The sequence below is a fragment of the Sorex fumeus genome, unplaced genomic scaffold (assembly GCF_029834395.1).
Source record: "Sorex fumeus unplaced genomic scaffold, SorFum_2.1 ptg000030l, whole genome shotgun sequence".
NCBI classification, from domain to species: domain Eukaryota; kingdom Metazoa; phylum Chordata; class Mammalia; order Eulipotyphla; family Soricidae; genus Sorex; species Sorex fumeus.
The window spans coordinates 19,698,814-19,711,351 of NW_026606087.1; the positions used below are offsets into that span (position 1 = coordinate 19,698,814).

At 49.4% G+C, this 12,538-nt stretch overlaps 1 protein-coding gene across 2 annotated transcripts in view; it reads right to left on the bottom strand.

Annotated features, from left to right (window-relative positions):
- Positions 1-12,538, bottom strand: part of MAP6 (microtubule associated protein 6) — a 100,067-nt gene that overhangs the window by 14,037 nt on the left and 73,492 nt on the right. For both annotated transcript variants that reach the window (XM_056115869.1, XM_056115868.1), the window contains exons 2-3: positions 6,838-7,051; positions 3,642-3,835 (exon numbers count right to left, since the gene is read on the bottom strand). In XM_056115869.1, the coding sequence (XP_055971844.1) occupies positions 3,642-3,835; positions 6,838-7,051 (408 nt within the window). The remainder of the gene's footprint in view (positions 1-3,641; positions 3,836-6,837; positions 7,052-12,538) is intronic.

Genomic DNA, 12,538 nt, shown 5'->3' on the forward strand with positions numbered 1-12,538 from the left:
ATATCATACTCCCTGTTTTGGCCTCTCTTTTGACTGCCTTTACACCCCCAGGTTAGGCATCCACAGACCCGCCCGGGGGGCCAGACTTGGAGAGGGGGTGAACCCTCCCAAATAACCGGAACTAATTTGCATCAGGAGGCACCTCTGCTGTACCCATGGTCCTGCTGGTTAACAGGATAGGACTGAGCAGCAGGGCCTAGCTTCCGGGTGGCGGCACAACGCTGGCACAGGTGGTCACTCACCCCAGCAACACAGCATCCAAACATTACACTACCTTGTTGGCCAGTGGGTCTCCCGGTCCATCTTCGCCTCTCTCAACACTTAGCTCTGAATGCTTGCAATGAGTATCGGGGAGGCAACCTCAAAGAGTCAGGCTGCATTATGGAGAACCCCAGAAAACTGTAGGGCACAGCGCATCTCGTGCAGAGTGGCTCAAAGGTTGCTTCCTTCACCTACTCAGCTGGGCTTTACCAAGGAAAGAAGATCAAGAACGTGGGGTTCGTCTTCAGCATTTATTTATAATTGGAAAAAAGGTGTTGGTGGTTGGTTGGTTTCTGAGCAAGCACAGACCACAAGCACGTCACAATCAATTGGCTATACATGAATATTTTTTTTTCTCGTTTTCTTACTAACAGCAGAAATGAAATAGCACCAAGAGAGGTGTGTGCTACACATTACATAGACAATCAGTGGTACACAACAAAACCCAGGCCACAAAAATTGGAGATACTTCTTGTCTGCCTTGGAGAGGCAAAGATATAACGGACCGAATGAGAGCACCAGCAGATAAGAAAAAGCTTTGGGGGAGCCAACACACAGCTTCAGGGGTCATTGTCACTGTTATTAGCATTGGGCCACACTGGTAATGCTTGGGGGCTGCTCCCCAAGGCACCTGGATTCCACATGCAAAGCATGCATGCCAGCCCTTTGAGCCTTCTTCCTCTCAGTTAGGGATGATTTTTTTTTTCAGGCAGAGACTGGGAAAGTGTCAGTTCTCTCTCTCTAGCCAGAAAGATTGGGGAAACCTCAGGGAAGTTTGGCCCCCAAATGGGCAGAACAGGCAATGAAAGCTTGGTCACCTTCAGAAAGGCAGTATCACTGCATACGCAATGGAGATCAGATTCAATCAGTCATTTGGAAGCTTAGGAGGAAATCGGTAGTGTGTTCTTTGTAAACAGTAGAAATCAAAGGCGGTCTCTTGCCAGTGAAGCAACACATTCAAGAGTCAGAGTGAACTATAAACGGGGTTCTCTTGGCTGGGGTATGAGAATGATGGGGAGGCCAGAGGCTGAGAAAGACACTGGACAGATCAGGGAGGGCCAGAAGGGAGACTAAGAGGTGGATGGGACATTCTCAACTTGGGCAGCATAAACTGGATGGGACGTAGGGGCAGGCCGTGTGGATCCAGCTGGGTGACCGCAGAGGGAGATTTCTCTACACTCCCGCCTTCAGCCCAGTGGCCAGCACCAAGGCTTCCAGTAAGTGAGGGTTGAATTGAAGACTCTCCTGAGCAATGCAAAATTGCTGTTTTTATCCCTAGGGAAGTCTAGGGAGAAATCTATAGAAAATTGTGGTGACTATCGACAAGACTGACCAATGCCACGCTCCAAGGGGAGCTTAGGTTGACCAGTTCTCTAGATAAATCGCTCCCTGCTTAATATTAAGATTTGCTAGTAAGGATCTAGAATTGGAACTGAGATCTACTCTGGAAACTTCTAGACAGATTTAAAATTTGACTCACAAACTGAAACTTACTAATATTTTTTTACTTTCCTCTGTTCTTCCCAGGTCCAGGCTCTGAGTAAGAAAGAAAGATGGGTGCGGGCTGGTAAGCCCTTCAATCTATTCTCTTTAGAAATACCACCCCGCACAATCCAGGCAGAAGTGATTCACCCAAGACTTCTCCCCTGGCCCTTCCCAAGGTGACAAAGGGGTGTAAATGGAGACTTTGCAGCTTAGAGGGTCAATACAAGGGAGACTGTGTGGAAGTTTTGCTTCCTCCAGACCAGAAGGACCTAAGGGGACTCTGGAGGTAAGGAACTCTGAGAGCTTCACTCTTTACCCTTTCATTACAGACGAGCAGAAAGCCCAAGTAAAGGCCTTGTTCCACAGTCCAGCAATTTCAGAGTGTGGAAACCATCTGGACAAGAAGGATATGAGTAGGTACGCACACTGAGAAATACACACCACAAGGATTTACGTTTGCAAACGTTAACTTTCTTGGTAAGTATGGGGGGGGTTCTCTCATGACCACTGGGGGTTTCTTCACAGCAACTCTCTGCCTACAATACAACTCTAGCACAGCTAAGGGGGTACTTGCCACCACAAGGGACTTCAGTCACACAGACACGCAACATACAAAAATACACTGACAGCTGCTTTTAGTTGTTAGTGAGGTGAAGAAGGCTTGCTAGTCACTTAGCATGGGACTCACCTGGTCTTTGGCTAAGTCACAGACCGATTCCCACGACCTCAGCTAAAGCCTCTGTCCTCTCAGAAAAACAGCAGGGCAGTGCAGGCAGGGCGAGTCAAGTCGCCAGGCCGGCCACTTCCATTCCTTCCCACCTGGGGTTTCTCAGAAGGTCATGTTCTCTGGACACTATCCTACACCTGGAACTTTCTCCCTCAGTCATTTCTAACAGCTGCTCCGCCAAGCTGGCAGCGCTGACTAGACTGAGAGTCAACAGAGGAACCCTGTCCTCTGGTTTCTGTCATCTTCCTATGACATCTAGCACACCGAGCCTTTACCCCTGGCCTCGTGGCAGTCTAGGAGGGAGTCTATTACCTGGCATGCCATTGATAAGCCCATCGGTAGCCATCAAAGGCAGTCAAACGTTTCTCACCGGAGACCGGTAAGAATTTTCTTAAACTTTACAGACACAACTCGTATCAGTGAGGCCGAGGCCCAGGCTTATGTGTCTTTTGCTTTGTCCCTATTTCCACGGATATCATCGGTCCCTGAAGCCCACGTGGAGCTGCCATGGCACGTGATAACTCGCTACAGATTGGGAAAGTTCAAAACTGACCACGGACACGGACCTCAGGGGAGAGGAGAAGGAGAAGGAGGAGCAGGAGGAGGAGGAGGAGGAGGAGGAGGAGGAGGAGGAGGAGGAGGAAGAGGAGGAGGAGGAGGAGGAGGGTGGGGAGGAGGGAGAGGCCAGGGAGGAAGGGGAGGAGGGAGAAAGGGAGGAGGGGGAGGCCTAAGACATTCCGGAGCTTGAGCAGGACGCTTCTTGCACCTGGGGCCCTGTTTGCTGCTGCAGGGTCTGAGTCCTTCTCAGCAGCCGGCAGCCTGCATGAGCAGAGGCGCAGCCAGGGAGGGGGTGGCCTGGGGCTCTGTGGCACTGGCCCTGGTGCCCAGGGAGGGACAGGCAGCGCGCAGGCCCCGGCTGCTCTCGCGGTCGGAGGAGCCTGCCTGTCATACCGCCTCTGAGACAGGCCCCTCCGGCCAGGAAGGCCACAGCCGGGAGCACCGGGAGCGCTCAGGACCAAGGCAGATGAGAAGCCTCTAACCAATTTTGTGGCCTGTTTTGTTGGTTGGTGAAGGAAAAAAAAAATAATGAAAGCAGGAAAAGAAAAGGGAGGAGGAGGAGGAGGAGGAGGAGGAGGAGAGAAGAAAAGGAAAGTGCAGTGAAATTTACTCTTTCGCCTCAGCCAGTTTATTGTTCATCTCTTTACTTTGCTCCTTGGCGGCGGCGGGGGCGGTACTGGCCTCGACGCTCTTTTTCTTGGCCGCCCGGCCCGACCCCACCTGCTTGTCTTTGGTCTTCCTCTGCGGCTTATGGCTCACTGAGGTCTTTTTTGGTTTGGAACTCTGGACACTGGGTCTCTCCACCTGCACGGAGAGAGACAGACGGACCACAGAGACAGAGACAGAGAAAGGGGGAGGGTGGGAGAGATTTGGAGAGAAACAGGGTTAATTGGATGGTCACACTGGAGAAGGGCGGCGCTGGGTCTGGGGCAGCGTGAGGGATTCCTTCACTCGGGGCAGGAAGCATCATGGGCCTCTGGCCCGAACCTGCAGGTCCAGCGGGTCGGGAGGGGGGGCATGCTGGCCCCTTGACCTAGACCCAGGTGGTGGCTGAACCCTCCCGTGCCCCTCCCTGCTGTGTCTCACCTGCGCCCCATCCAGGCAGGCACCTGAGTGAGCAGTGGCAGAGGAGTTGGGGACTCAGCCCCTGCTCCCCTACTGTGCTTCTGCCCTTTATGGCACACCATGAGGCTGCAGATCCTGTATCTGCCTTGGGGCCTTGGGAAAGTGGGACATATTCTGTTTACCACCACACACACAGGCCTTCCCCTGTTCTGGCCACAGGGGCCGCTCTGACGGAGACACAGCCTCACCTTCCCACGGAGTGGGGCGTCTCCACTCTCAGCCCCGTCTGCAGCTGCCTGACCCTCTGTGCTGCCCCCCTGGCTGGCTCCCTAGCCTGTCTCCCCCAGAGCCACCTGTGAAGCCCACACCACTACCCTCTCCTCCGCCCCCCGCATCACCTCCAATTCTGCCCCCTCACGCCTTAGAGGTGGCCTTGTCTTTTTTCCGGCCTCCGGATGGGGTGGAGAGACAATGGACAAGGCTCACACCTGCTTCAAAAGCAGGAGACCCAGGCTCCAGCCCAAGCATTGCAGGGACTCCCAAACAATGCCAGGAGCAACCTCTGAGCACTGACAACACCCCCTACCCCCACACAGGGCCTCCCAACAAGGACTCTGGGTCATGGAGACAGCTGAAGTGGTTGGACATTGTCTGCATGTCCAGGCCTTGAGCACAACCCCTGACAGTGTATGGCCTCCTGTTAAAAAAAAAGTCAATTACATATAGAGGCCAGGAAAGAGTTCAATTCCTGGCTTGTTGAATTCCTGGCACCACATCCCCCCCATATTCCCAGATGCAGCCCTAGAGACCTTTGACCACCTCCCGGTGTGGCCCTGGAGGCCCTCGGAGGTCATTGCCAGGTGGCCTGGTTAATCCGTGGCACTGTAGGGTCCAAACAGCAACACAACCCCAGATCCTTGCCATTAGCCAAATTGGCGGAGAATCTCCGGAGGGGCTCCCAGTTCTCCCGAGCTCCATGTGGGAGACTCCACATGAATAAATACATATTTAGGTAAGTTACTCCGCAAAACACTCTGGAGCCACTGGGTCTGATCGCCTCATCGGCCACCCACCCCACACCCATCTCTACCTTTCCAGTCTTTCTTGTTCCCCCTGAATCCCTTTTGTCCCCAGCCAGCCCCATCTGGGTCCCATGTCATTGGAGAATGGTGCACACACTTGGCCCCACAGCCCAGGCTGTTCACTCACTGGGCTCAGGGATTTCATCACCCCTGACCTGTATGGAGTTCGACTTGCCCAGGACAGAGGGTTTGATGGAGCATGGAGCCTTCAGGACTCTAGCTGGAGATGGTGAGAAAAAGCCGGTTGGTCAGTTACCTTACCTGCAAACCAGTCCTGGGCTCAATGGGAAGCTCGGCTTGAGTGAAAGACTTTAGGGCAAAAGCAGATAAAAGGCTGTGCAGGTTCTTGGTCTTGCTCTGCTATTACAGACAGGAGAACTGAGAGTTGCACCACCCCCTGCGGCTGGACACCACAGACTACGCTATGGAATGAGTGATTCCTGCTTTAGCAGCTCATCTTCAACACAAACCCTCCTGGGATGCAGATAAGGGCAGGTGTAGAATTACAGCAAAGTCTCTGAACTGGATGCAAGTTACGCAAATCTATGTCATATACAAACAAGCTGCTTATCATGTTCCTTGGAGCACTTCTTAGAGCTGAAGCAAGAGGCATGCAGGGTAAACAGTGTCCCTCAACAAGGAGGGGAAGGAAGGAAGCGCAGATAGAGCAGCGGGGAAGGCCTTGCAGCTGGCCCACCCGGACCCAATCCCTGGCAGCCAATACGGTCCCTGAGCACCTCCTGGAGTGATCCCTGAGTACGGCACCACCATGCATGGCGCAGACATCAAAAAAAGAAAAACAGAAAAAGAGAAAAAAAAAGAGAAAGGGTGGATGATAACCACGAGCGTAGGAGACACGAAGTGAAGTGTCATGTCACTGGAGCTGAAAAGTCAGGAGCCTGGGGCAGCAGGAGGCCCAAACCCTGTTCAGTGCTTCATGGGCAATAACTTCATCTTAGTAGGGGCTGGAGCACAGCAGACAGGGCGCTTGCCTTGCATGTAGCCCACCTGGGTTTGGTTTTGGTATACCCTGCACACTGCCAGGAGCAATTCCTGAGAGGATAGCCAGGAGTAAGTGCTGACTACCACTGGGTGTGGCCCCCCAAAAAAACCAAACAACAACAACAACAAAAAAAAACCCAGCAAAAACATGTTCAGTCTTAGCGAGACAAAGAGATTTAGGGTCATGTGAGATTTTTTTCTGTGACTTTTTTTTTTTCCTGGATTTTGCAAAATCAGATGCTAGCTCTCTGAAGACTTGTCAATCTGTTCTTTCTTTTGATTTTATATATATATTTTACATATATATGTTAAAGCAAGCATTTGTTTATAAAAGAAAAGGAGGAAGTAGTAAATATACCTCTGCGGGTATAGGGAATGGGGGTCCACTCAGAATGGTTTCTTTCTTCTAGTTTTGAAGGGCACACCTGGTGGTGCTTACTCCTGGCTTACCTCAGGGATCATATCTGATGTGCTTTGGAGACCATATGGGATGCTGGGATGGAACCTGGGTTTGCCGCATGCAAGGCAATTGTCCTACCCACTGTACTATCTCCCTGGCCCCCAGAATGGTTTCCTTTTTAATGAAAGACCCTCTGGATCCTATGCCACAGGAAATGGAATGTCTTCTGTGCTGGAGGATCCCACCAGACATCTTACCCTTGGAGATTCCTTGAAAGGCTCACTGTAGAGGCTGCGTATTCTCCTGCGATCAATGACCTTATTATCGGCTGGTGTTGGCTTATTGGCCTCCCCTTTGAACTGGGCGCTGTAGCTGGTCTCATGAAACATCTTATCCCCCGGGGGCCGGTACTGGGACCTGGCCTTGATGGGCTTCACAGGCTTGATGTCGGTCCACGCTCTGAATTCATTCCTGTGAAGGACAGAAAGCACATGTGAGCCAGTGACCATGGGGGCACCAGGGGGCTCAGGCACAGGGCCACACCTGTAGCACTCATCAGGCTGTAGGAGGCAGCTGTTATCCGAGATAAGTGTAAATCCTCCTTCTGGCCTGGCGGAAGGTGGTGGTAGAAGCGGCGGGGGTGGTACCTAGGTAGGGGAAATCAGATTCCCAGCTCCATGCGAGTGACTGGGCACAGGCAATTCTTGTCTTTGGACGTCAATTCCCCAAGATCTAAAATAACCATATGACCCAGGAATACCACTTCTTGGCATCTATCTCCCAAATACGAAAACATTAATTTGAAAGGATATGTGCACACCTCTGCTCCTCACTCAGTACAATAGCCAAGATAAGGAAACAACCCAAACGGCCTATTAGGAGTGAATGGATCAAGAAGTTGTTTTACATATACACAATGAAGTGCTAAGAAAAAGGAAAGTCATGCGCTTTACAGCAACATAGATGGAAATAGATGATTCCATGCTGAGTGAAGAATGAAAGGGAAAGATGCAGAGTGATCTCAGTCATACGCAGAACTTAAAGTTACACAGCTACCCGGGCTGGAGACATAGTATAATGAGGAGGTTGCTTGCCCTGCATGTGGCCGATCCAGGTTCAATCTGTGGCATCACATATGGTTCTCAGAGCACCACCACATATGATTCCTGAGTGCAGGGCCAGGAGTAAAACTCTGAGCATGGCCAGGTGTGGTCCCCAAACCAAAACACAAACAAAAACAAAGATTCACAGCTAGGTAGTGACAAAGATTCAAAGGCAGCAACAGAATAAGAAATCTAGTCCATATAACCAAGTTGGGGGGGGGGGGGGGTTGGCCGCTGATGTCCTTAGGAAGAGGAGGGGGTACACTGATGACAGCTGTGGTGTTGGAATTGTGTGTATGACACACCATTATTAATAGCATTGTAAACCACAAAAACTCAATGATTTTTTTTTCTTAATGAGGCTGAGAGGCCTGAGAGTACCCTTGCATGTGGCTGATCTGGGTTCAATCCTCAACTCCATATATGGTCCCCAAAGTGCTCAGTGATCTCTGAGCATAGAAACAGGAGTAAGCCCTGAGCATAGTGAGTGTGAAACCATCATCATCATCGTCATCATCATGATAATAATAAATGAGTCTAAGGGTAAATCTAAAAAATCATCCACTTTATAGCTTTCATATATATAATTATACGTCTGTTGTGTGCAAAGTCAGGGTGGAGGGGACCAGTGAGATCATGTGTTGGGCCTTCTGGTATCCTGGGGCCTGTGGGCACAGGCACTGCCCTTTTATCACTCAGGCAGACCCCCTTTATCATCAGGAATCCTTAAGGGAAATTCATTCCTTTGACAGCAGGTGGCTTACTGTGCCTATTGCTAGAATATTCACCATCTTAATCTCCTTAAATGAAAATCTATGAAATGTCTAGATGCCCGTGGAGCCTTAAATAAACACCGTGTACTGAGCATAGCAGAGCTGTCACAGTAGGACATGTTGGGGGGCTGCATGGGTGGCGGAGAATGTTCATGAGTCTTAGTGTGAAGGGCTACCAGTGCTGACCCTTCAACCCCCCAGTGGCCCCCTCATCTGCTACATTTTTATGTAATTTGGGAGCCAGTAGATGAGTTTTCTCATTTACAGCAATGCCATGGTTTCTAGCCAGCTGATTCTCTTACTGAGACAGAATGTAGATGGCTGACAAGCTTCAGAACAGGGTCCATGTACAGAGCTGTTGTGGAAGGGGCCACCCAGTTTGCAAAGCGGGGCATCCCATGTCTGCACCCTGTGGTTACTGAGGTCTTTGTTGGTTGTGCTGAGTGTGGGATCACAAGAAGTCATGCGGTGGGGGAAGAAGGGTCATGAACATCTATGGAGTGTGGTCCTTCCAAGGCTGGCTTTCAGCAGGAGCTCCTGGGGCCCAAGGAGATGGACACGCAGGCTTGAGCACAGCTATTCTTATTCACTGTGATTGACCCTCTTCCCTCTCTCAGACTTTGTTTCCTCCCCACAATTGCACGTGCTTCCAGAAGACCCGGCAGCCATGCCAAGTTAACTGCCCAGTTAACGACACAGTTAAATATTCTGGGTATTTTCTGGGACTTTCTGGAGTGCGTGTCCACATCTGTGGACACATGACGTGTTTAAACTCTACAACACTGACATCCCAGTAGGAGCACACCAGATCAGATGAGATGTAATGCAGAAGCCAACCAATGTTGACTAACAAGAACATTAACACAGAAGGATTGCAACAACAGCTCAGTAAAACCCCCATACAAGGACTCAATGTTCCCATGGTAAGACGCAACAATTTTCACAAATTTTCTTTTATGGAAATAATTTTTTTTATCATTCTGTTAGCCAATTAATGGTAACAAGCAATATAAAAATACATTATTATGGGCCTGCTACGGGGGCAGGCTTAAGGGATTGTTGGGAAAATGGAGACAATGGTGGGGGGAAGGTGACAGGGGTGGAGGAATCAGTGTTGGAATAGTGAATGCCTGTAACAAATCATCACGAACAACTTTGTAACCCATAGTGTTTAAATAAAGTAGAAAAAAAAACCCCTTTGTTTCCTCATATAACAGAATTAGAGGCTTTCCTTGTTCCATTGTACCCTTGGGTATCTTTATCTGAAGATAAAGTGTGATGGTGCAGATTGTGGGTCTGAGGCAGCCCTGTGCCTTGCAAGTTTTTTTTTTTGTGTTTGTTTGTTTTTTTATAGCCCTGTGATTTACCAAGTTGTTCATAATACAGTTGTTTCAGGTATTCAGGGTTGCAAGACCAATTCCACCAGCAGTGTGCCCTTCCCTCCACCAATGTCCCCAGTTTCCCACCCACCACCTCAGCTTGTCCCCTTGCAGGCACAAAGTTACTTCATATTTGTTATGACAGGAAAGCAAATGGAATAATCAAATCTTACATCATAAGAGTCAGCTTGTGACCATTGCACAAAGTTCCTATGCAACTTTCCAGTTAGAGTTTCTGTGATCCTATTGGGCTGACAGTACTGTGAAATTTTTGAGGTGTCCAGGAGCTGTAGAACTAGAACAATTTGGTGGCTTCGCAGTTTGATAAGGTTCAGTTATGGAGCAAGGCTGTTTCGGTGGTGAGAGTGTCAGGTGTGGCTGCAGGGTGCTCTGTCTTTAGGTAGAAAGGGGAAACTGCCCGACCCCATTCTGAGAAGGTCCCAGAGCTCTTGGTCCAGCCCTGTCTGCCTGGGACAACTTAGCAGTCCCATGTTCTTTTGGAGACGTGAGCAAGTTACTGGCCCTGTTTTACTCCAAGTGGGAGCTTACTCGGTGCCTCTGTCTGATTTTCTTTGTCTTGCGATATTTAAAATTTCTCATTATTCTATCTGATTTGATGGTGATATGTGATGTTGTAATTGTCACTGCTTGGGCTTCCACTCCATGCCCAGGCAATACAGTAAACTCACCACATGAATGCTGTGTGTGTTCTCACTGGGATGGCTCTTCCCTGTGTCTTGCCCTCTCCTCAAGACTCTGTTCCCAACTCATACCACAACATTTAAATTAGGCTCATCAACTACAAAGAACTCTGATTGTTTGGAAGAGTCTCAGGTCTCTCACATTAAACTAGCACTGTAGCACTGTAGCAATGTTCTCCCGTTGTTCATCGGTTTGCTCGAGCGGGCCCAGTAACGTCTCCATTGTGAGACTTCTTGTTACTGTGTTTGGCATATCAAATACGTCATGGGTAGCTTGCCAGACTTTGCTGTGTGGGCAAGATACTCTTGGTAGCTTGCTGGGCTCTCCGAGAGGGGTGGAGGAATCGAACCTGGGTTGGCTGGGTTGGCCGATGCAAGGCAAACACCCTACCCCCTGTGCTATCGCTCCAGCCCACACATTAAACTAAAAGCCAGAAATAGTAATGCTTAGAGAAGGAGGTGTGTTGAATGTCAAGACTGATCAAATCAGGGTGCAGTGCCACCAGCAGGTCAACTTGTACCCATACGGTGGGTGCATCAGCAGCCTGATGGTGCCTTCAGGCTTCCTGATACCCCAAAATTGCCGCTATGCTTCTGGCTGGACCCCAACAACTAGGGAGCAAGTTTCCTGAGAAATTAAATGATGAAAAGTTAGGTATGTGGGAGCCACACCCACAAACCACCTCTGACTCAGCTACACAAGCTCATTTATTGGCCTTGCTTCAGAGACCCATAGATAAATCTTGAAAGAGATCAAAATCCACAATTAATCTCGCACCCATGCAAAGCTGAATAGACCCAGATAAATCAGAGGGTAGGGGATGGGTCAGCCTGGTGCCCACCCAAGCAGAGCCCTCAAGCAGTCACTTGCTCCCACAAACCAAAATCGCCACCATGCCAACAGCTGGACTCACCATCTTGGGACAGATCACAGCAAGATATAATCTGCTGAAAATTTGGGTTTAGGGGTTTGTGACTGAAATCTCCAGGCTTTGTTGGGGTTGGGATGGGCTATCTTCCCCTAACTCCCTGTACTTCCAGAAGCTGTGGCAGTCATATCCACACCCCAAAGCTGTAACTCAGTTAAAAAAGTTACTCCAGCCTGACCTTCCCAATAAAAATACTGAACACCCTGAACAAACATGATGACCTCGTAGTACCTGTATTGCAAACCATAATGCACAAAAGGAGAAAGAAAGAAAGAAAGAAGAAAAGTGCCTGCCATAGAGGCAGGCTGTTGGGGGGAGGGGTGTTGGGCAATGGGGGGAGGGAAACTGGGGACATTGGTGGTGTGAAATGTACACAGGTGAAGGGATGGGATTTCAGTCATATAATAATCTGATTATTATATGACTGAATTATAGGACTGATATATTATTATATTATATTATAGTCAGATTATTATATGACAGAAACCCAATCACTAACAGCTTTGGTTTATCCCATGGATATTTGATAAAAATAATTAAATAAAAAGATTGACCAGATCTGGAGCCAGACCGATAGCACAGTGGATAGGGTACTTGCTTTGTATGTGGTTGACCCAGGTTCAATCTCTGGCATGCTATATGGTCCCCCAAGTACCGCTAGGGATAATTCCTAAGTGCAGAGCCAGGAGTATACCCGTCGTGGTCAAAAAATAAAACCAGAACCAAAACAAACAAAAAGACTGACCAAATCTAGACTCTAATTCAGCCAGGTTGTGGATGCCAAGGGAAATTCCCGAGGGAAACTTAAAGTGCTCTTCCAGAGAACTCACAAATGCAAGAACATCAGTCTTGCTGCTGACACGGGGAAAGAATTAGTGGTTGGGTTAGAAGATCAAACCTGCCCAAACATTCCCTTAACCCCTAATCCAGAGGGGCCGAGACATGGTAAAGTGCCTGCCTTGCAGAGGCTGCGAGTTCGATCCCTGGCACCATCCCATGTGCTGAGTCCCAGCAGCACTGTGGAGTGGATTTTCAGGTATAACAGCGAAAACATGCTCTCTGCTGCACTAAGT